General features: G+C 42.7%; 2 protein-coding genes and 1 long non-coding RNA gene across 12 annotated transcripts in view; 2 read left to right on the forward strand and 1 right to left on the reverse strand.

The window, feature by feature from the left end:
- pawr (PRKC, apoptosis, WT1, regulator) overlaps nt 1-6,197 on the forward strand; it is a 62,889-nt gene extending 56,692 nt beyond the window's left edge. Inside the window, exons 6-7 of the mRNA XM_037121556.1 lie at nt 160-264; nt 4,220-6,197. Coding sequence (XP_036977451.1) covers nt 160-264; nt 4,220-4,306 — 192 coding nt within the window. The 3' untranslated portion in view covers nt 4,307-6,197. The remainder of the gene's footprint in view (nt 1-159; nt 265-4,219) is intronic.
- Nucleotides 6,198-7,444: 1,247 nt separating this feature from the next.
- Nucleotides 7,445-15,598, reverse strand: LOC119032444. Of its 4 annotated transcripts, XR_005078899.1 has the most exons (5): nt 14,112-15,598; nt 12,968-13,068; nt 11,329-12,312; nt 10,733-10,890; nt 7,445-10,633 (listed from the first exon to the last, which is right to left on the reverse strand). It is a non-coding gene; the product is annotated as an uncharacterized LOC119032444 (long non-coding RNA). The 4 variants fall into 4 exon arrangements; XR_005078898.1 differs by having other exon boundaries at nt 11,329-14,288; nt 14,719-15,469; XR_005078897.1 differs by having other exon boundaries at nt 11,329-13,068; nt 14,112-15,469.
- A 197-nt stretch (nt 15,599-15,795) lies between these two features.
- syt1a (synaptotagmin Ia) overlaps nt 15,796-23,981 on the forward strand; it is a 173,140-nt gene continuing 164,954 nt past the window's right edge. For 5 of the 7 annotated variants that reach the window (XM_037121618.1, XM_037121624.1, XM_037121620.1 and 2 more), the window contains exons 1-4: nt 15,796-15,934; nt 16,362-16,456; nt 18,470-18,603; nt 18,743-18,820. The gene's annotated coding sequence lies outside the window, so the exon portion shown is untranslated. The other 2 variants (XM_037121621.1, XM_037121622.1) reach the window with 2 other exon arrangements.

The following is a 23,981-nucleotide window of genomic DNA, read 5'->3' on the forward strand; positions in this document are numbered from 1 at the left end:
AATTACCATTTCTCATAAAGCTGAAGTAATTACAGAGCAGTTTGTGGTCCCGTAGCAATGAGTTTGAACCAGATGTGACGCGCTGTATTCAGCTGGTGAAAATATTTATCATTCGTGTAATTATCGTGCTGAATTGTGTGCGTTTTGTGTGTTTTTCAGGAGCTGGCCAGAGAGCGCCAGGAGAACGTCAGGTTGCTGAAGGCCCACCAGGACAAAGACGACCTCATCGGGAAGCTGAAGGAGGAAATTGACTTGCTGAACAGAGTGAGTCCAGCCAACGTTAATTTTCGGCTCTGGTGTCTGATATTTTGAGCGTTCCTTTGTGTTCTCATGCGTGGGCGGCCTGCGGGGGCTCTAAATCATCATTTGGCATTTTTAGAGGAGTTGTGTATAATAGCTATGTGTTTTTCTACAGCGATTTCTGTGCAGTCCATTAGGATTTGGACACCGACAAAACGTTTTTGGATTTACACGCGGTGACAGCAAATGTTACTGTGAGAGAAATTTGCATTTTAAATACTGTACAAAAACAAAAAAACACAAGTGGTTGCACATCTACACCTCAAAAGTCTCTGGTCAGTGTGGAAGGTGACCGACATCTTATTGATTTATCCGACAAAAACAAATTTGCAGCCTGGTTGGAAAGAATTTCATACTTGATTGCTTGTGTCAAGCAAATTGAGAAGGATTTTCTTTTTTATCTTTTTGTCAGCTTCAGTTTTTATTTTCAGTCCTGTCAGACAAACGCTGTTGTGAGCCCTCAACTTAGAGGTTGGACAGATGGTTTTGTTGAATAAAGCCCACAAACAAAACGATCAATAAGGACGAAATTGTGTTGTGGCAGCTGAAAAAAAAAGAAAAAAAACACCACAAACACAAAGCGTTCAACTTTTGAACACCCTGTTTCTTTTTCTATTTTATTGTGTCACAGTGAGGTGAAATCTCTCGGTTTGTTGGACGTTTTCTCAGGCTGAATGTTTTATGGACAACTGGTCTGAGTCCAGCATTCAGAGTTCAAAGAACCTCCAATAAATACTGTATGTAACATTTCATGTGAATTTGAACTGAATTTTCACCTCCAACTTTTCTTAGCGCCATCTTCCATTAACTAACTACTTACCATCTTCACCCTGTGAAGTGTGGCATTATCAATCGACCCTTGGTGTAAGACAAAGATTACAATAAGCCACAATGTAGAACAGTTTTTCCCAGCCCGATGATCAATCGAAGCCAATGTCTTGTGAGGCTAGTTAAAAAAACAAAAGCGTTATTATCAAAACTGGCATCTAAAGAATCTAAATGCAGCAGCACAAAGGCAGGAAGCAGAGCCAGGTTAAAGAGAATCCAAGAAAAAACAAAAAACAAAAGAGAAATACAAAACTAAGAACAAACCAGAAAGCCACAGGGAGCGAGAAGGAACACAGAGGACACGCGAGGAGCAAACACTGACACAGGAAATGAGACTGCCAACAGAGAAAGAGAAAAACACAGGCTGAAATACACAAGAGATAATTAACACATGTAACACAGGTAAACAGGAGAAAAGGCAGGAAGTGGAAAGCAAAACATGTGACACATCAGGAGAGAACCGGAGAGTAAAACAGGAAATAACCAAAAACCCCAAACCAGGAGAGATCCGAATTTGGGTTTTTTTCAGGATTACTTTATGTTCAGGCAAAGAAACACAATTCTGTTTGCAGCTGAACTTCAGCCAAACACTTCCTATCATTCACCTGACAGCTACAGCAAAAGACAAACTCAAAACTGTACTGCAACATCAGAGAAGTGGCCCAGGCGACAATGTGAGTTCCCAAATCCAGCATCAGGTATGATAAGCAAGAGAAAACAGCTTGAAGGACGAGAAACAGAGACTGAAACAGTTATTAAAACACTCTGTGTATACGCGAGTCATCCTGGAGTCCGTCGTCTCCTCTGGGAGCCTCCACAAAACTCTGATGTGAGTTTGATTTTGTTGTCCATTTGAAACATGTGGACATCTGGGGCAGATTGTGGGCAGACCCTAGCACTGTGTGCCACAGGAAGACAGCATAAACGAATTAGCTAAGACATCGATGAATATCATACCGCTCTGTTGAAAAAGCACCGCGGCATATTTGGCTTTCATTGGTAGCATGGTGGCTGAGTAGCGTGCATCCATAACATTGTTTAACAAAACATATCACAAAACTGGAAAGCCAGCCGTCTGACTTGTTTGTTGCCATGCAGAAGCAGAGAAAAATGAGCTTTTCTCATGTTGGCGGTGGTATTTCTTTCACTTTTTCCTTGGGTTGAACACTATGGGCATATGTGTCTAATGACGGATACAAAAAAATAAGCGTGTGGAAGCTCGGCACAATAACAAAGTCCTGGTGAGAGCCGCTGTCGTTGTGGCTCTTCTCAAAAGTCTCTCTGAAGTGGTGAATTCCAAGCCCTCCCTCAGGAAAATCAGTTAAGACATGAAAATGCTTAGAAGAGTGATGATAAGCCGCTTTACTTTCTGGTTTTAGTCAGAAGTGCTTTTGACAGATCTTGTAGCCGTCACGCTGAGGAGTGTTTCACACTGACATGAACCTGCGATGCAGAGGTCGTGTGTGTTGTTCAGTTTGATTCACCTCACAGGTCGGGGTCCTGTTTCCTCCTCACTCTGTGGTTCAGGGTTCACAGGGTCAAGAGATGCTCATGTAAGCTGAGTATTCTTGATATTCAGCAGCGGGAGTGAAACCTTCTGGAACCTCAGCTCTGTTTCACCCCCAGACTGTCAATAATCCCTCCTCAGCTCGCAGCCTTTGCCCGTGTTTTCTGGGTCACGAGGCCGGTGGTCAAATTTATCTCTGTTGTTTTGGCATCTGTGAAGGGAGGTCCAGCAGGAGGGGATCGAAATGAAAGACTTTGATGTCTCAAATATTCAGGGGAGAAAGATCTCAGCTCTCCTCCTGCGGAGCCAATCAGAATTAAAACAAGGGATCGTCCTCTGCCAACAAATACAGCAGAAAGCAGCCCGGTGAATGTTGCGTGGTTATCATCTTGACATTCGGGTCATTATGATACACGGCACACCGTCCATCTGCAAACACTGCGAGTGCAATATTGCAGCAGGCATCACGCTGATAGCATCACACGGGCAGGAAGCTGGTCATAAGAGAAGGGCTTTATGTAAGGACGGTCAACGCGGCGATAGCCATCAGAAATGTCCCTGAGAGAGGCTCCCGCAAGGCCTGATGGGAAAGCGGGAGATAACGGCTGATCCAGTCTGCCGTCTCTGCAGAGGAAGATTGAACCCTCAGCCGCTGGAGAAGTTTATTTGGGAGAGAAAGAAAAGATAAAGCTCAACCACTGGACCGATATCTCGCCCTCGATACGCTTTTGAAGAGAAATCCTGTCTTGTAGGGAGCTTTCGTGACTCGTGTGATGGAAGCTGATGAGATCTTTCAACTCATGATGAGGTGGTAGAGTTTTTTTTTCCAGAGTTTGACCTGAAATAATAATTGTTAGTGGATGCCTTTAACCTGCATTCTTTGAAATTGGTTTCAAAAGACGTCTGAAGTCTGCCAAATGCTCTGGTATGTTCTCCTCCTAGTCTCTTACTTCATCTGTCTGCTGTTAGTCGGTGGTGTACAGTGAGTTTTTAGAGCTTTTTCACTGAAAACAGCACAGCGAGAGCGATGAGAGCGAGCCAAAACACTGAAGTTGTGAGCCAGAAAGATTAGAAGAAAAGAAAAAAGATCTGAAACCTGCTGTAAAGTCTGTGCGTGAGGACATGTCGTCCCAACCTTACGCTGGTCTTGTTATCGCTCTCGCTCTGCGGCAGAGACGACACGCTGTGCTGAAACTCGTGACCTCCGGAGTTTGACTTCTTCAAATTCTCTCGGTGCGTTCTGCGTCATTCTCAGGAGCCGCGCGATCACAACCGCTGATGGAAGAAAATGAAAATGAGTAGCGTCACTTTGATGAGACAGCGCTGAGGCGACTGAGAGCCTCTCTCATTTGCTGCTAATTGAAGCTGTTAATGTCTAATTTGTTGCTATTGAGGCCTGCAGGCTGGAGAGAGAGAGAGAGAGAGAGAGAGAGAGGATAACCTGGCAGCAGGTAATGTTCACTTTAACTCTCACACTAACACTCCAACCTGACTGGTCCTCGAAGGTACAGAGCCAGGGTGGTGAATATTCATGCGTATAAATCCTTTTCTAACCCCAGAGCTTCGTGCTGTGCCCTTTTCCAGGACCTGGATGACATCGAGGACGAGAACGAGCAACTCAAACAGGAGAACAAGACTCTTCTGAAAGTGGTGGGACAGCTGACGAGGTAGAACCTCCCTGGACGAACAGCGCAGCCTCCTCCCCCTGGTGATCGGAGCGTCTCTGTTCTCTCCTCTCTCCTGACCTCCTGCCCTGGCTCCAGTCCAGCAGCATGGCCTTTAATCTGTTTGATTCTGTCTGTTAGAGGTGAAAGTGTAAAGTAGTCGTCCTCAGCTTCACTCCGAGGATGGATTCGTTCCATTTGTTGTGAAAGCTGAGCGAACTAGAGGCTAACGTTCTCCTGTCCTGACAGCCTCGTGGGGATTGTCTGTCATCTTATGCATATTTAATGTAAATGTATTGTACATAGGCCATCTAGATTGTTCGTGTTAGATTTTTTTTTTTTTTGATAAGGTCTTGAAAAAGCAAAAAGTAAAATGAATGTATGTGCTGCACAAACAAGCACACAAAGTCTTTTAAAACTTGTTTAGAGGTTTAAGGAAGAAGTCTCCGTGTTTGTGCACACAGCAGCCACCCTGCAGGTAAAAGTCAAAAGATCTCCAGTGTTGAAGTGTTTGAATCGAAGTGCAGTTTCATCAGTGAACTTTGAGGAGCTTCTGTCGAGGAACTCTTGGACCAAATTCAACACAATTACTGCTACAGTACCATCAGCCAAAGTGGGCATAGTGCCTTGCGATGCATGTGAGATTTTTATTTGTCAGTTCTCCAAAAGTTGTTAAAGCCTGGAGCTTTTTTAATCAACACGCACCGCAGATTTACAATTAATCTCAACAGAATATCGAACCAGAAAGAAGAAAAAACAGTTTTCTAAATCTTTCCGACGCAAGCAAGACTTTATACCAAGTATATTCTTTATGCATCTCAACATCTGAGTATTATTCTTGTCCTTGATGAAATGTTTCAGGGTGAAACCCCACGCCTCGTATATATGTGGACTTTTTTTTTTTTTTTTTTTTTTTTTTAAGCATTTTGCTCTCTGTAATTCGTTTACAAGTTATGTCTTTGCAATATTTGATAGACGTTTAGGAGCCGTATCGTCAGGAAATAATGTCAGCTGTTAATGTTTCTGCAAAGACGCCCGAGGTTGACACGCGTAGCGATCGCAGCAAATCAGGTTCACATTAGATGTTATCAGTTACCGTTCACATCAGGAGGTGGAGGGGTGGAGGTGGTGTTACAAGCCAAACAGCTGACTGCAGGATATTTTTAAAGACACTTCAGCTGTTTTAGTGGAAACAAAACTGAGTGTTTTTCAAGGAGACCTGCAGATATTTTCAGCTATATTTTGGTCGACAAAACTGAGTTTTTTAAGGACACCTGTGGGTAATTTTAACTGTTTTTTTGGGGGGAACCTGGAGTCAAACCATCTCCATTCATGATAGCGGTGAACAAAACAGATATTTTTAGCCAAATCATTATGTTTTGCTCCAACCAAGTGTTTTATGTGTTTAAATCTAACCAGAGCACAAGCACGAGAAAAGTCAACACACACAAATATTCAGTTTTGCAGAAACATCTCGGCTAACATTTATTCTGGCGATCTTGGTCGCGTTTAGCTGCTCTGTTTATGGCATCTAAGATGTGTGGAGTGAGCTACAGTGCATTTTTTTTTGTATGATAATAACCAAATGAACTGAAGGAACATACTATTTGAAAATGCATCTCTTTCGTTTACTCAAGGGAAAAGGCTTGGCTGGTAGAGGTGGAGTTTTACTTCCTGTATGTAGGTCATTTTATTCCACTGAGGAGCTGCTCAGCGAGCGCCGCAATTAATCAATAGGTTTTTTTAGTCCGTCGATAGATTTCTCCGCTTCCACATATTTTTGGGGTAAAGATCATCCCCTGGCAGACAGACATCACAGACCCATCTCTCTTCCCATTACATTATGCATGTACAGAAGATTAAGACATTTAATAAAAGTTTGATTATCTCTCTCCTCAGTCGACTCGCTTGTGTTCATTAAGACTAATTTGATGTGATGATACCACGCCACTGAGTCAGTAATGCATTGTGACGGTGGCGGGGGGTTCAGTTCCTCCGCTGACACTCACTCTCAACACTCACATTCATTATGATTCAACGTGCCAATCACCCGCCTGACTGCAGAAAGGCCACAATCCCTGGATATGAAACCTCCATCCACCCCTCAGAGCCTCGATTTACACTCTTAAAAGACATTTATTCCTTCTTCTAGAATGAAGTGGGGAGTTCAGCATCTGTACAGGAAGCATATTAACACTAATGTCAGCCTCTTTTATTTTTTTTTCAGCTGATCCAAAGTGCTGGAGGGCTCTCTCCATCATCCCTATTAGCATTTTTATGAAGAAGTTGCAGCGTCTGTGATTTGGAGGGCGAAGACAATTCAAATGTGCCTCCGCGGCTGCTCAGTAGCAACCACGGCTAAAGTTCAGACAGCTTTCTGTCACAGCAGCACCCGATGAATTATGGGTTTTGTCGCATGTCAGTTCTCTGGGTTTTTTTTGTTTGTTTGTTTTGAAGTTTTGCAAGAACGTGTTATTATGTCTGCGACCTTTTTGAGATAAGTGACGGTTCATGTTGTGTGTTTCGTATAGCAGGAAAACTCATTAGATGGTAGAAAGTGAAGAAACTACAACCAAACAGAGGAATGGCCGCTCTGTGGACAGGACCGACAGATGTTAGCAGGGAAGTAGCGACACAGCGGTCATGACCTCAGGATGTTTCTGGGTAGTTTCATGTTTTTTGCAACTGGAGAAGACGTATTTAACTTTTACATATCGGCATATTTAAAGTTGACCACTTTAATGTCAGGAAAAATAAAAGATCTGATGATTTGTATTATTGTTTGAGTTTAGTTTAGTCAAATTAGTTTGTCAGGTGAGGAGTTGTTGATCTCCAAATAAAGTTCTTACTCCTGTGTAAATACAAAGAAAACCTGCAGTATATTTTAGAGAAATCATGTAGCAGATGTATTCTTTATTAAATAGACACAAATATAGATGATCATGAACTTTTAAGATGATCATTGTTGTATCGTGTCCACAGGTGTGTCGACATGATGTGGTACAAGCCTCCGAGCCAACATTACATGGCAAAAAACAAACTTTCAGTGGTTGCTTCAGATGAGGAGAGGCAGAAAAAAACAAACAAACAAAAAAACATCCAGTAGCCCGTAACAAGTTTCCTGACATGTTTATTATTTCTTCTTTTGAAGGCAGAGAACAGTCACAGAAAACAGGGACGGGAATAGAGAACCACTTCCAGCTGAGAACTGGTTCCAAATCTGTCTGATTGATCGGAAATTTGTTTGCCCTCCGAGCTCGATTCATTTTTATCAGGCCCCGGCAAGTTTTTCTGACAGACGTCAAGATCATGCGTCACTGCTGGGAACTTGTGACAAGAAGGAGTTGTGACGGAGGGGAAGAATTGGGCCTCATTTCAAGAAGCAAGATTCAGGAACAACAACACTGAAAATTTACCAGGAATCGGACTAGAAGAATCTAGAATATGGCACTAGTATCAAAAGGATCTTATCAGTTCCCATCGCTAGTTCAAAGAAAATTAAGCGGTCTAAATTAAATCAAGATGCTGCCAAATGCAACATACCTGACATGTAATGGCAGCAGCAGGATTTCATCATTTGCTTATTTTGTCTTGAACAAACACTCGTCTATCTTTGAGAGATCTGGTCGTGCTGTTGATTGAACTTTTATTGTACAAACTCAGCCATGTTTGACTTGTTTCCCCACCAAATATTTAATATTTGTTTGCGTGTACGGCTCCTGATAAACACATCTGCCCCCACAAAGAGCACCAGATTCTGAGAGGCTGATATTTCGGGGCGCGGGGGGGGAGGGAGCAGAGATTAGAGGCAGGCTTTATCTCGTCCTTGTAGAAAAACCCAGCCATATGTCATTATCAGCTGGTTTCATGCTCTCCGTTCTCCGGCCAATCTCCCCGATCTCCAGGGTCCGCGGCACAGGGAGGCACTCATCCAGGCAGAGGGTGTCAGGGGTCAGGATGCCAGAGCGAGAGCGAGAAACGCACGGATGGAACGACGCCGGACATATTTGTGCAATTTCCTCGGCCCATTCCTTCTGCTCCACTTTATCACAGCGGCCCTGTTTTCTCCGCCGGCGGCCTGAAAATGACTCCAGCCTACCCGTGCACCTTTTAAACCTCATTATCTCCACGACGTGATAACCAAGTCGACACTTTAAAGCCCAAATATTCAAATTAAAGTGTCCTTCGTGATGGGAAATGATTGCGTGACGACCTAATGTCACACTGTCTGCGCTTTTGAGCAGAAGCAACAGATCTCTCGCTGTCTCTGAGACGTCTCCGTCGTCCCGCCATGAAAGTGCGTTTTGAAGCTCGGCCAGCCGTCTTTCTTAAGAATAGGACGGCGCCATGTTGGAGCTGGAGCCGCAGTGACGAGACTTCAGACGCCTCACATGCACTTCCCTCAACACCTGGACCACATGCCGGGCCGCCCTTTGTTGAAACGCCCCGTAAAAGTCAATGGGATTCTAATACAGTTCACAGACTGAGTGGAATCAACTAATAGCCATCCAAAGCCATGACATTTACCAAATGGCATTATTTAAATGGTTTGGCTCGGAGTAATGGAAAAGTTGTGTTTTGTTTTGTTTTTCTTCTCTGGCCTCGCCACATGACAGCTGTTCCAGGAGGATGAACGGAGTTATTTGTACTCGGATGAGAGCTTCAACAAACGATTATCATCATTAACGATTAACTGCAGTCTATAAAATATAAAATCTTCGTCTTCAAATTGCCAGCCAAAGGAGGAAGTCAGGTGATGTAGAATAAGCACAGGTGTTTTATGTTGGAAATTTATCCTCGTGTGTCGTGTTTTACTTTACACATCCTGCCTTTGTTTCTTTTCTTTTTTTGTTTTTCATTTGTCCGTCAGAGTCGGTGTCCGTTTGTCCTCCATTGTTTGGCTTCTCCTAGTTGCTTTTTTGTTGCCTGCCTTTTTGGATCTTGGATCTTCAGCTGTCATTTTTTAAAGCTGGCTTTTTATTATTCATCCGTTTTTGTTGTTTGTTTGTTTTTTTACCCAAACTACAATGTTGCCAAAATGCCTGCAACTGTACAGCTGGTACAACTGTCACTGGTATGCACTCTTGGTTAGGGTTAGGAAAACTTCACGGTTTGGTTTAAAACACCTGTGTTGGTTGCCACGATCACAGCTGGAGACTTTCCATGAAAAATGTCCACAGGTCTCCTTAAATGCTCCTTTTGCTTCTATGCAACTGGGCTGCAGTGATGCCAATTAGTGTAAAATGATAAGTCTATCCTGATACTGACAGCCAGGTATTAATGGTTGAACTCTACTCCCCATTTTCAACCCTTTAGGAGAAGTTTTATCACATTTTGACAGGTGATTATTACTTTATCCAGCAGCTATTACATTATCAGCTGCTGTAAAACACGTCTGAACACTTTGTATCCGTTCCATCTGGCCCATTTTATCACTGCAGCAGCTGTCACCTAAATCGCTCTCACCAAAATGACTCCTGTCTACCCCCTCCACCCCTCGTAACCCATTATCCTAAAAAAAGACATCTATTTGAGATGGCACTACAAACCCATATTCTGCTCCGTCCTTTGGCCTGTTGGCTGATTCTTCCTGTGGTCTGACTTCTTTAACTTTGCTCCACCTTCTGTCCTTAATGTTATTACCTGGTCTCACCTGTTGATCTACTTCTTGGTGGTAAAGTTTGGTTGTTGCATGTTTTTTTTGAGGTTTTGCTGGAGCAGAATACACAACAGTCTGTCATCTCGCATCCAGAAATCTGATCTGGTGTGGTAAAAACACATTCTGAATGTAATTAGACAGAAACACACTTTGATTTGCTTCAAAATTCATGAGGAAGCTCTGCAGGCTGAAAAGCAACAGAGTGTGCCGGGTGGGGCTTGACTTTTATCTGCACTTGGAGGTAACAAAAGACATTTGTGTTTATTTGCTCTGAACAGCCAGATTACTTTCCTGTACATGAGCCATAAAGCAGTGAAGGTGCTTTCGGATTTTTCCACCCTGAGACCAGGTTTCAAAAAAGTGCATTTACAGGATCCATGTGGACGATCAGCCAAAACAATGCGAAATGTGCGCTTACACACAGAAGCGTTTCCATGTGGTCGGACCAGCGACCCCCAAGTGGTCCCAATGACTCTGAAACTCAAACACACAGGGTTCCTCTTGGATGAGAGGTGAGACGTCTTCAGGAAACAGAAACAAGTCCAGGTGCCTACGATACAGCACCTGGATCAGGGGCGGGTGGATGGATCTCTGTTCATATTGGTAGAACTGGGCCTGTTACTTCTTGGCATTGAATTGGAACTGAAGTTTCTGGTAATATTAATCCCTTAAGAGCTAAAAAAAAAAAAAAAGAAAGAAAAGAAAGTTTTATCAGTCACAAATGTTATTTTTAGAGGAGAGTTGTGTGTTCTTGTGTGCCATATTTTATCTGACCTTTGCACTGAAATAAAGACATATTGGCTTCTGGATGTGGGAAGAATATTATTCCCCGGGCTTAATCAGTCCCCAGTCCATGAGCCTCCCTCTCAGCCCAGAGGCAAACTGTGAGCAATTTACCAGAGCCGCTTTCGTCTTCATCTCGAGACGCCATCCTGTGGAGGCGAAAAAACAAGAAGAATCTACATCCTGATTAGCTTCACACGAACGTTCCTGTCAAACACACACACACACACACACACAAATGAGGAAATAGGTAAGCCCCATCTTGCAGAAGCAAAAAGGATGACAGACTTGAGCGGCTTGTTGCGTTCCGTTGGGAATTAAGTCATCTGTTCCGAAAGATCTCCTCTCTCTCTCCCACCCCTGGGGGGTTGCCATGGCAACAGGATAGGACAACGTGTGTGTATCCCAATCAATCTTAGTTTTTAAAAAAAAAAAAATTCTCACACATATACAGAGAAACACATATAAAAACACATCACACACACACACTGTGCACAACATGCCAAAGTAGTGACTGCCAGCACGGATGAGTAACACACACTTTTTACTATAAAATGTGGTGACAAAGTGCCGCTCTGCATTTTTACCATCCATATTTTTGGTCGACCCTTAATGGCTGCTGGAAGCTTTATGTTCTGATGGAGGTGGAGATGGAGGTGGAGGTGGAGGGATCTCTTCCTGTTCTCCCCCAGTGGATGGCACTGTTCCCAGCCTGGATCCCGTCACCGTGCCGGCCTATCACGGCTCTGATGGTGTTGTTTTTTGTTTAGTTTTTTTTAGCAGGCTGGATGGCGGGGCTCTCCTGGAGGTGAGTGTGAGAGCCTCCTGGTTTAAAGTGGTTTTATCATCCGGCAACTCGAGTGACGGTTACGTAACTCCCTCACGCTCACGCTGCTGTATGTAAATACTGATGGATTAATGGCTGGACACCCTTTGATCCTCCACGGAGGCCATTATCATAATCTCATCTTGTTGATGATAGATTCGTTATTGGCCATCAGATGAAAACGCGGCTCAGTTGCTGCCGTTCCCATCATTTTTTTCTCCCCCCCCATTTGCTCATCAATTTTAATAAGCCCCCAAACCTCCAGAGGGAGAGAGGAGCATGTGAATTTGAATGTTGCTGATGACTCACAAAGTCCATGCCAAGCGGAATAGGAGGCGGCTCTGGGGAGCATCAGCAGCCTCTGAAGGTCACTCAACGCCGTTACCATGACAGCGCCAGCCTCCCCCGGAGAAGTTGTTGTTGTGTTTTGTTGTTGTCATTGTTGTTGCGTGGCGTGATCTGAGGTGGGGGGGGGGGAGACCTGCCATGGGATGCAAAATCAACAACTCCAGCTTGGCGCAACATATGCATCCCCTCCTCCTCCTCCTCCTCCTCATCATCAGCACTACCGAGTCAGCAGGGGAGAGGCAGAGGTGCATGTTCAGCCCTGAGCTGAGTCTCATTCTGAGCTTTCCACCAGGGAAAGCGACACACACACACACGAGCGTCATCAGGCGGAATCAAAAATAGTCTTCCTGGGTGTGTAGAAGCTGAAGTGGCTGGAGTTTCACCTCTACTTGCCATCCTGCAATATGTAAACAGAGTGTGAGTCGACGGTGCAGATGGATCGGACGGACACGTACACTAATCATCCATCTGTCAGCTGCACTCACTCTGAAAAAAAAGAAAAAAACACTCCGTCAACCTCTCAAAATGTAATGTAATGTCCTCCCATTCATCCGTCAGCAGTCGCCACCCACAGCCGCCCAACCTAACTATGGTATACATGCGTTGCCAGGTGGTTACTAGCTGAGGAGGAGGAGGAGGAGGAGGAGGAGGAGGAGGAGGAGGAGCGGGGTTCATCCATATATGCATGATGATTCTCATGGCAGCTCACTGGGGGAGCTCACCTCATGGGAGGCTCTAACAAGGCAATTATCCCTGTTAGGTTTCATTTGACTCCAGCAGAAGGTGCGTTCGCTGTCCTGGAGGGGTTTGGACCTCGTACACCTGGAAACCCCTCCCTCCTCCAAGGCTTGAACAAGACGGTTGTGGACGGAATATCAAAAGTTTTAACATTTGCCGTCCACCTGTCAGACAGTCGCTGGCTATAAAAATCAACACGTGGCCGCTTTAACCTTGTTTGGGGTAGGTTATCCATCCAATTAACATCTCGTTGATTTGATTTTGTGTCAGAGTGGATCACCCTCACCTGGGAAATCAGTTTTTAAGGAGCGCACCTGTTTTTGAGAGCTCATGTTCGGTGCTCCAAGATTGGATAATTACGCCTTGCTTGAAATGTTCTTGTTCCAAGGAAAGCCTGACGGACAGATGTTGTGACCTGAAACACATCAGAAAACCGTCTTTATTTATGATGTTCTGTTCCTCAAGTATAATCATTATTATAATTATTATTCATTCATTCAGCTGATTAATTTTCATGAATTTAACCTGATGAATGTCCCCAGGCCGTCCTGTTGTTCGTGGTCAAACAACCCAATCACCAGAATAAATGTTGGTAGTGCACTTTCCTGCCAATATTGAAACTATACATTTCTTTATGTTGAAGCTTTAATTGAATTCTACTGTATGTTCTGACAATGCTGTACTTCTGCTCTGGTTAGGTTTAGGCACAAAACCACACTTGTTTAGGAAAACTTGTTTTGGTTGCCACAAACATGACTCCAAATGTCCCGAGGACTCGTTAAAAACAACCGCTTTTCATGGCTCGCGATGTCCCAACTTCCTTTTAGATAAAACTCTTTCTTGTCTTAATAAACGTGGCTGGAACTTGTCCCGAGTTTACTTTAAAATATTCTTTGGTTTCACACTTGACACATTCGCCTTCGACACAGACGTGACTTGTTAAACGGCTTGATTTGTTTCCTGCAGACTGGGCTGCGTCATAATAATAAAAAACAAAGACATAAACCCTGGAAAAGCTTCTTTGATTCAGAGCACGAGATGCTCACAGTGAAATCTAAACCCCCTGAGGTAAACGGTAAAAAAAAAGAAACTTTGACACTTTGGAAAGCAAAAAAAATCTGAATTTTTCATGAGCCATTAATAAAACATTTGACGAAAATAAACTTTTTGCCTTGAACAGCAGACGTGTTTATTTGTCCAACATTAAAAGGTTGATATTTTGACTCTTCGCGCTTTTGTCTCGTGCTTCAATACCAACTGTCTGAATGCTTTCTTTGAAACCAAACACTTGCCAACTGCTGCTGAATAAAACAAGAAAGACACTTTGTGTGTGTGTGTGTGTGTGTGTGTGTGTGTGTGTGTGTGTGTGTGTGTGTGTTGTCCTTCCTATATGCTGAGTTGCTGCGTTTGGAGCATCATAACACAGACATTCATCCGCGTGATGCTGAGAAAGGCCACCTGGAGCATCACGGGCAGGTTGACACATGGCTGGAAAGGTCGTTTCTCCACGTGGCGCTACCCATGATGCCACGCTAGCAGGAATCCTCCACTGGGCGCACGACGCCATCGGTCTAAGGAAAAAGGAATACTGGCTGCTGACGGAGTGGCCTTCAGGACGACATTTGAAACGCTGACCTTTAACACAAAGAAAAGAAGGAGCAGTGTGAAACGCATCCACCGCCTGACGTCCTGAACGGCGTTCTGCAGATACGAGGGTCATTTTGACAGCTTTTCCTGACGTGCTTTCCCCAGCAATATGAAAATCTGGCAGTCATATCAGATGTTAAAACCCGCAAGAGACCTCTGTAACTTTGGCATCCATCAGCAGGAAAAAAAAAGAAAAAAGGTCATCTTGACTGTGTGCATACGGGATGAAGGAGACTGGCAACGCATATTTTATCCTCCAGTTTACATAATGGCCGGCTGTAAAAGGGGGCGGAAGCTCGGTGAAAACACCGGCGTTGATGGTTTTGAAACTCCTCTCCAAAGCCATTAGTGATCAGATAAAGAGTGCAGTTTGTAATGATGCTCTCTCTCTCGCATGTTCTCCATCTTTATCTCTCACCTCAGCCGGATGAAAGGCAGCGAGAGCCTCCTCGGGCCTTTGTTGTGGACATTATTTCACCTTGACAGGCGCTGTATGGGCACTCCAACACCTGCAATTGCACCTGTGTGCTTTGATCAGAGGGGTTATTGGGAAGAAATGGGAACTTGAATAATGTAAGGGCTGGAGGACAGCGATGGCAGAGCTGGCCCAGGGACTGGCGGCGTTGCCAGGTTTGGGCTGACATTAATAAGGAGCCTTGAATCTGCCAGTCCAACATGAAAAGTAGACAAATTCTTTTTTAAGCTGGAAGGGATATATTTAACCCCAGGATTTGCTGTTTTATTTGTATAATTAGGTGAAATCCAGGGCCAAATCTACATGTAACTTTGGCTTTTTTCTCGGCTGTATTTGTAAAGGAAAAAACAAATTTCAGCCCAGTCGAGATAGCCTTCGATGGCAGTTGGTGTTTTACCATGTCGGCCACAGTTTGTTTTGGCATTTTTACGGAAGAAAATGCCAAAACAGTATATGTAAAAATAAATAAAAAATATATTTTTACTTGCCAAATCAAATCAAAAATAGCTCAACTGACCCCCAAGAAATCTGGCAACACAGGACTAGCAGCATGTATCTAGCTAAAGCACACTCATTAAGGAGAAAATATTAAATCTTTCTTGCCATTTATTTGCTCCGCCATGTTTTTTTTTTTTGTCTTTGGAACTTGAGTTAGAAGCACAAACGTTCATAATCAAGTCTGAATACGTTGCTTGAGAGGCAAATAACAGTGTTTGTGCTGCTCTCTCTGTTATCGTTAGCTTCACGGCTAGCTACACTGGTTTACAACCGTTATGAGCCAAGTTAGCCAACAAGCTAACTACCCCCTCAGTCGGCCTGACCGTCATTCGATACACTTGAAACCAGAATGTGGAAGTTAGCCGACCTGCTGTAACCAGTTTCTCCATAACGTTTTAAAGCTAGCTACTTATATGCTACTGGTTTCAGAGTAGTTTATTAAGCAAATAGTGGTATTTGTGCTGCCTTCTCTGCTTCTGCTAACGATTAGCCTCTCCGCTAGCTACACTTGTTAGCTAGCCTGAGAACAGTTAGTTAGCTACGTCATCTCTCTGTCAGTTGGTGTCAACAGCGCACTTATAAACAGACCTTGAAGTCACTGAGCGTGCCGTGATTGCGCATAAATGAGTTACTTATATGCCAAGTGCTTCACAGCTTCAAGGTAAGAATTTGCTGCTTTTCTAAAGAGTGAGTTGAAGTATTTTTACTTCAACCATTGTCGGAAAAAAGTCTGAACATCTTGCTACTCGTTCAAGTGCAAATCACGGTGATTGTGCTGCTCCTTGCCAACGGTTAGCCTCGCCGCTAGCTACGCATTAGCTTAGCTGTCAACTGCGCACTGTTCGAAGTTACCGGACCTGCTTTTACTGTTGTGTCTCTAAGGAGTTAGCTCATCAGATGCCACACATTTGCCATAAATGTCAGTGTCTAGTTTGTTGGCTTGCTGGTCGTACGCAAGTCCACATTCCTAAAAGTGCAGTAATAGTGTTGTGTACGTTACTGCTAGTTAGCTACACCACTAGCTGCGCCTTGTTAGCTTACGGACGTTAACTAGCTAACAGGCTAACTGCGCCATCTATCGTCAACAGGGCACTTCAAGCTAGGGGCTGGTTGAAGTTACCTTGACTCACTGCAATTGTTCTTAAAGGATAAACTAAGATGCCAACTGCTTTACACCACCAAGGTAAGAATGTGAACAGTCAGTTTATGTACTTTCAGTCAGTTTTCAGTACGCTAATATGATTAAAATTAATATTAGTAACAAGCTGCAGCCCATTTATGCTGTGAAGTATGCTAGCCAGATGCTATCCAGCTACCTCAACACAGTGTTTGTGTTTTAACTCTTCTGCTCATTCATTTGCTCAACAGTTTTCATAGTGGATACAGTCCTCCATCATCAAATGCATATAACACTACATTTTGTTGTAATTGTGTTGTCATTTTTAGCAAAGTTTACCATTTCCCAGCCTATTTTTGTTCTCCATGATGTTACCAAACCAACAGGGCATCGCCAAAGTTAAAAATGACTCGATAAAAGCTGAATAAAACATTTTTAATAGTGATTTGACGACACTGAAACAGGACAGCTTTTTTTTAATAAAGCATTCTCCGATTGGCCTTTCTACAGATGTTTCCTTTTAAAGTCATTGCTGGTCATATAGCTTTTTTTGAAATCTCATCCCTGTAATCTACCTGGTGTTTATTTCCACACCCCCACATTTGTGCTCTTGACACTACCTAACAACTCGTACGTATTCTGCATTCACATGAAATAATCTTCTGCGAATTAATCGTCTCAGGTGAAAGTTTGTAGCTTGTTTATCTGCAACCTTGTGAGGCTGAACCGCTGCGGTGATCATGTTATCCCACAGAGCACGCACAGCAGCGATCCGTGTATTGATTTGACACTGTGGTTTTTCTTTCCTTCTTACAGTACATTGGCTTTTTTCCAAATAATGCGCACAAACTGATGACCTCGCCTCGTCTGTGTGCTTTCACTTTCTTTTCTCATTTTCTGTCTCAATTCCGAGACAACAGTGTTATTCACTTCCAAAGTATATCCCACCGTCCACTTTTCACCGGGCTCACAAACATAGCCATTTTCAAAATCGCTGCTTTTCAAAAATGCATCTTATAAAATGCTGGTTTCCAGACCTATGTGGGAGTTTGTCTGCATGAGCTGCTGTTTTCTTTAGCCAGCGAGACGAGCAAATGAAAAGACAAACATTGGGAAGTGATGTGCATCTGTGTTATTCTCAAAACTCATTTGCCGTCCCTAATTAAAAACTCTGTAATTAAAAGGCATAATGTGATATTTGCTGCTCGTTTTGTTCTTTATTTGCAACTGGAGCAATTGGTGTGTGGAAATGATCCTCCAGCTCTTGGTGAACTACCTCGGGAGCTCCAGCAATAAGAGAAAATAAAAGAGGAATGTAGAACAGCAAGTCCTGTATGGTATCAAACTGAATTTAGAAAAGCACCCCTGGCATATGGACATTATTATCACCTTCCAAACGTCCTAAGTACAGAGAGTAGCATTTTATTTCAGTGCTTTATTATGTTACTAATGGATCTTTTCAGGGTTTGGCAGTTCTTTCAATGGACTCCCCGCGTAATGTCCATTCTTTGTAGCTGCGGATGTAGCAGCAGTCACTTTATCAGGAGAAAAAGGGCTTCAGCAGGATGTTCGTTTATCTCACACAGCCAAAGTGTTGGGCTGAACAAAGAGATGGAGTGGTTCACTTTCAAATTGTTCGGAAGAGGCTCCACATTTGTCAGGGTACTTCCACTACTTTGAATCGTGTTAAGCAGCCAGGAGATTGCAGTGCATGCTGGGAGATGCATCTATAGGATCCAAGGACTGCATAGAAGTAAAATCTGTAGGATAAGCTCAGCTTTGAGTATATGGGGAAGGAGGAGATTCAGCTATAATGGCATTGTACAATGGCACCTAGCTGCAGGCGGAGGATAGCGAGAGCAGCTGATCACGTGATGTGACACAGTGGGTCCACTCACATCACATTGGCCTCGCTGGGTCCTCATCTGCGTTTCAAATGAGAAGCCTCTCTCATCCTCTCTTCCTGCGTGTGAATGGAGGCTATAAACAGGCCAAGACGTGCCGAATAATCAGCCTCCTCTCATCTTTTCCACAACTTAACTGGTTGTAACACTAAAACAACAACTGTTTGATTTGCAGTCAAGTGAAGGAAATGTGGCAGCGGGGAAATCCACTCGACCATGGGCTTCATTCACTATGCACCTCCAGCTGACAGGCTGATGAGCCACAATCAGCCCTGCCTGTCTGACTGGTCCATGCTGTGGCTGTGATTGGTGAGTCAAAGCCCGGTTGCCAGAATAAAACATTGGCTTTTAACGGTCAAATTTGTGCATCACATACATATCATGTTGATATTTCTACAACATGTGTCTTATCATGTTTCCATGTATGTGAGATGCCTTTTCTCTCCAGAACCACTGTTCGAGATGGTGTGTTGCCATTTTTTAAGGAGACATCAGGACATTTCCCAGCAGCCCTAGTGGTGACCAGGTAAGCCAAAACATCATCTTTTCCCAACCCAGCCTAAAAGCAGCCCTGAAGAGACACCTTCAAAATTAACATAAAGTTAATATACAACAGTACAAAGTGTTTCCACTACAGAAGCCTCTTCCTTCTGATGCCGGCACAGGAGCTTTCACTCGTGTCTTCCAGGCCGGGTGCACCTCATTAGGGAATAGTTGTGGCCAAGAAGAAGGTAAAGTCAGTGCGTCAGTGAGTCTTGCTTTGGTGCCAGACTGTAGTGCCAGCTTTATTTAAATCTTTTGAAGATGCATGGACAAACACGCTAAAACACAACATGTCTACGTCATTTGACTTCTGATGAAGAAATACTGACATCAAGTGAAAGAACACACTTTAGAGAGTAGGGGAACGGTTGATTTTTTTAAAAATCATCTTGTTGTTCGTCCCTTGATTTTGTTTAGAGAAGGTCATTAACCTACTCTCTGAAGTGTGATCTTTCATTTTGTGGAGGCACTTCTTCATCAGTAGTCATACTTTGTAGATATGTTTGGGTTTTGGTGTTTCTCCATGCAGTTCACATGATGATCACATATAATAGTCTAGAATGGGTGCTGTGTTGTATCTGTATGAGTATTTGCCTCTAGCTGCTGACATGCTGCTGACATGTTAAATGAGACTTCTTACCAGCTCATCACAGTTTTTCTTCTAAATCTGATGTTGTGTCTCATGATGACATGTAATTGTGTTGATTATGAGCCACCAGATGACGGCTTTATACACTTCAGCGGACTAAGGAGTTAATATAGCAGCTAAAACACGCTTGCATGGCATCGCTTTAAGGCTGTCATCTCTACTTTACTGTGTGCTTGAACAACACATCCTTGTTTATTAAGGCTGTCCTTACCAAACTATTATAACATTTTGTAAACTGAGAGCTTCAGAGCTCATTTTATAGCAGATATCTGTTCACCTTTTGGCTGTACTACATTTCAATTTCCTTTTCGGATCACTGTAATTTTTTTAAATTAGGGGTTGAGGGCCTACCTGTTGGAAAATTGGCTGAAATGAGACATGGCTGTTATTTTAAGAGTAAATGATCACCAGAGCTGATACTGTTGTTTTCCTAAAAGCCTAGCAGACATAATGTACCAAGTAGAAAAGCTCTGGTAATGTCCTCTCTAATCTCAAGGAAAAGAAGATTGTTCATAGTTAGCAGAAAATCGAGTGTGTTAGGAGATTTAAAAATGAGGCACTGCTCATGCTAAATGCATCATATTTAACCTGTGGTGCTGTACTGCACAATTTTTAAGGAGATGGGGAGTATTGGAAGTTTTCAGTGAGTATGTGACTATTATTTGAGAGCTGTACTCTGATGTTGTTAGAGGTGTGGACGTGGGATACACTGCATCGACGAATTGAGGAAGAGTTTGCCTACAATGTTAATTGTAGTTGTTTTCTGCTTTCAACTGGACAAGAAAGTTGTACTCGTGCGTTGAACTGTGGGCGAACATTGGGCTAAGAGTTGCGGATGTCAGCAGCAAGTGTTGAAAATGACATCCAGTATTTTGAAAGCAGACATCTGGGCAAATTTGGGATTTTATGAATTTGCAGGGAAGCACAAACTAGGTGAGACACAGACTGTGTGTGAAATCTGCCTGAAGCCAAGAATTAAGGAGTCGCTGTCAACTTTGCTGCACAATTCTGAGAGTCCTGTGTTATCAGAGTCATGTTTCTGATGTTTGACATAACTTGGAAGTGGCTTGTTTTAGATTTCTGTGTAGAAAACGAGTTCATAGATTATAGCACTTTCTTGTTATGTTTCTGTACCAGGACAGGTCACAAAGATACTGGTATTGAAAATATTTAGCTTTTAAATTGTAAGCTGTGTTTTGAAAGGATTTTCAAAGTAAAACGTGGAGTTTAGATGATTAAAAATTGGCTTTTTTGTGCTGTAATATAGAATGTTGAGGATGCCATACATTGAGGGGCCTCAAGGTGCATGGAATATTGTTATGCATCTGAATTGTAGGCTGTTGAATCGTATAAAATTGAATTCTTAAGCCAGTGAGGATTCACACCTAGAATGTTATCAGGGGGGCTTCATCCATTTATTCTTGTGTGTTATGATACTAGTGTCACATGCCAAATATGACCATCGTTCAAAGGATAAAGTCTATGATACTTATCTAGCATACCCTTTGGTTAGAATGTCACCTTCTGCCAAAACAATAATGATATCACAGTTTCAGTACAACCTCAAAGAACAGGTGAGGTTAAACCCCTTGAGAACAGGTGAGAGTGTCTAAAGTTATAATGTGCATTGTGTGGTTGGTAAATCCACTGGTCAAATAATGTTGATTTTCATGAAGGAAGTAATCTGCAGTCAGCGTGTCCCAGGGCATTTCTAGTTGTCAGTAAGCTGGTAAAACTGCAGTCTGCAATCTCTCACAGTGCTGCAGCCAAGAATTTGTGAAAGCTTAATGCTGACGTGACACCTGACCTCTCATTTTCCTCGCTCCCCGCTGTTGTGACACTCTGCCAAAAATGCAGAGAAAAGGAAGTTTTTGGTTAAAGCTTTCCTGCAGAATGATGCCTCTTCCTCTTAATCTAACTGTTGCCACCTCCTTTCGTTTTCCTTTTGCTCTCCAAAAACATTGAGACAAACTATTTCCTCTGAGGTGTGGGAGTTGGGACGAGTGATTCTGTTGACCATGACTGATAATTGTGGATGATCTGAGATGAAAATTGCAGAGCAGAACCAGCTGTATCAAGCATAAGCGCAAGAGGAAACCTTCCTTTCTTTAGAAAAAGTACAAAATGAGTACAGTTCAGTGATGATACAAGTCTCTTTGTGTTATGTAATGAGCTAAATTATAGATAATTCTTCCCAGGAAAATTATAGGGTGTCAGTCGCTCCTGTCATCTCTACTTAACCATCCTGTGATTAATTGTTCTGGCCCGGGGATCAGCTCTGATCCGTACAGGTGTGGGGATGGCTCTGCTTTGTTCTTTATCGAGAACTTCATTGTTTTGTTCAGGTTATTTAGAAACACAGGTGGTAATCAAAACATTAATTGCTACTGATTTTTTGTGGAAAGCGACGAGTGCAAAGGAAGTACAAGGACGATCACAAAGTGTGCAACAAATAGCATTTCTTTGTTATGGTAATAGTGCTTAACTTTTTAGATAAAATGAAAGTAATAGAAGTGACTTTTGCAGCACCATTGGGAATAATTCCCCTTAAATAAGTAGTATTCGGTTCTGTGTTATGTGCCCTTCATCTGTTTCTCTGTGGTCTTCTTGGCATACATTTGGCACTTAAATGGCTTAATGCATAAATGAATTATTCAATCTTCTTCAAGTGATCCACATTCAAGCAGCATGCAAACTGCTCTAATTCATAATTTATAGAGTGGATAATAGCTCTAAACCTGAACATTTCCTTTATCCTTGGAGAATCAGTAATTACATCAACCTTTTTTCTATGTCATTGTTTCTGGAGGACTCAATCAAGCGAGGTGGGTGTTCTCACATTTTAAATCACAGAGCAGGGTAAAGTCGCTGGACGCTGCTAATGGATTGAATCATTGTAAGACGAATAATTAATACAAATCTATTCAAGTAAATGCTTTTTTGTCCAATTACACATCTAAAAAGGCTGCTGGAATAACAATATCACTGAGTGAGCAGTTGTTTGAACGATTTTGGAAAACTTGCTTGTATTTCTTTTTCTGTGAAAGCTGTCAAATTTAAGTATTTGTTGGAAATATGGCAGTACATTCTTTTTCATCCGCACAGATGCAGTACGAAATCTCAGTGGCAGTTTTTTGAGGTGTATAGGAGATAAATGCATTCCAACACATACTTTTCAGATACTGAGATGCAAATGGCTCCCAATGGCTCTTCCATTGGGAATAGAATATAGAAGTGCTGTATCTCTCCAGATGAATACGTGTGTGTGAATGAGTGATTGTGACAAGTGTTGTGTGGCTCTTTGAGGAATCAGTTGACTTGAAAAGAACCATATAAATGCAAATCCATTAACCATTAACTAGAGCACCAGAGTGTAGTAAAAATGGCAAATCTGTCTGAATCATAAAGCTGATGTTACTCGATTAATCCTGAGATCCACAGGATGCTTGTCATTTGTTCCAGGCTGGAAGCTGTGGATCTTTAGCATGTTGTACCAGTAGCCTACAGCTGTGAGACATCACGTGACAGCCTGACTAAAAATAACCATCTCCACACCAACACACGATGAGGATGATACCCGACTAAGAATAGGCCCACTGGAGGGAAACGATATGATAGTAAATCATCAGTGAAGCAATGGCTGCAGTGCAACAGAGAAAGGGTTTAATAATTTGGCCTTGAAACAATGTGATGTCAGCGAAGCCTGTGACAGAATAATTTGCTCAGTACAGCTTTTGCTCGGTACCTGTCAGGTATACAAGCTGCTAATTGACTTGAGGAAGGATCGGTAGAAAACTAATCTAGTTGTAACCTTGGAGGGCTGTAAACAAAGGCAGTTCCCACTGTAACTTGTTGATGTTAACTGCTGCTTTTTTCTTTTTTTTTCTTTCTGGCGACTTAACAGTGAGTACAACAGTTAAATAATATTCAAATATACCTGTAATTTCTGTTATCACCACAAACTACAATCTATAAGTACCATAGAGATCATTAAGCAGAAAGCAAAGCTAAGCAGAGAGAATTAAAAATGGCACCAGTTGATTCTAGGGAGAAGGCAGATGCTTGGATATGTAGGGCAGGACCTCGACCTGGAGGTAAAGAGCAGTTTGTCTCTTTGACACCCTGGATGCAAGTGGGAAACAGTGAAATTAATTCATTGGTAGTTTCTAGCTGGAGGAAATGTGGAAAGACCAACAAGGACTGTTTTTGGTCAGTCTTATTTAATTTGTCGTGAGTTTTACAATGAGTTAATTAGGCAATTAAGCTTGTTCTAAATTCAGACCGTGAACAGCTGTATTTTTTCTTTTTGAAAACAGAATAGGTGTTAAAATACCTATTTTACATTTTTGAGTTTATTGTGTTTACCTATTAGACTAAGTACTGAACATGCTGCTTTTACATCTTCCAGCTGAAACTAAGTGCAATCAGACTGTCGCCTCTTGCAGTGCAAAGTGGTATTACGACACAAGATGGGCCAGGGCTTTAGTAGACGTTT

Source organism: Acanthopagrus latus, chromosome 14 (genome assembly GCF_904848185.1).
Source record: "Acanthopagrus latus isolate v.2019 chromosome 14, fAcaLat1.1, whole genome shotgun sequence".
NCBI classification, from domain to species: Eukaryota; Metazoa; Chordata; class Actinopteri; order Spariformes; family Sparidae; genus Acanthopagrus; species Acanthopagrus latus.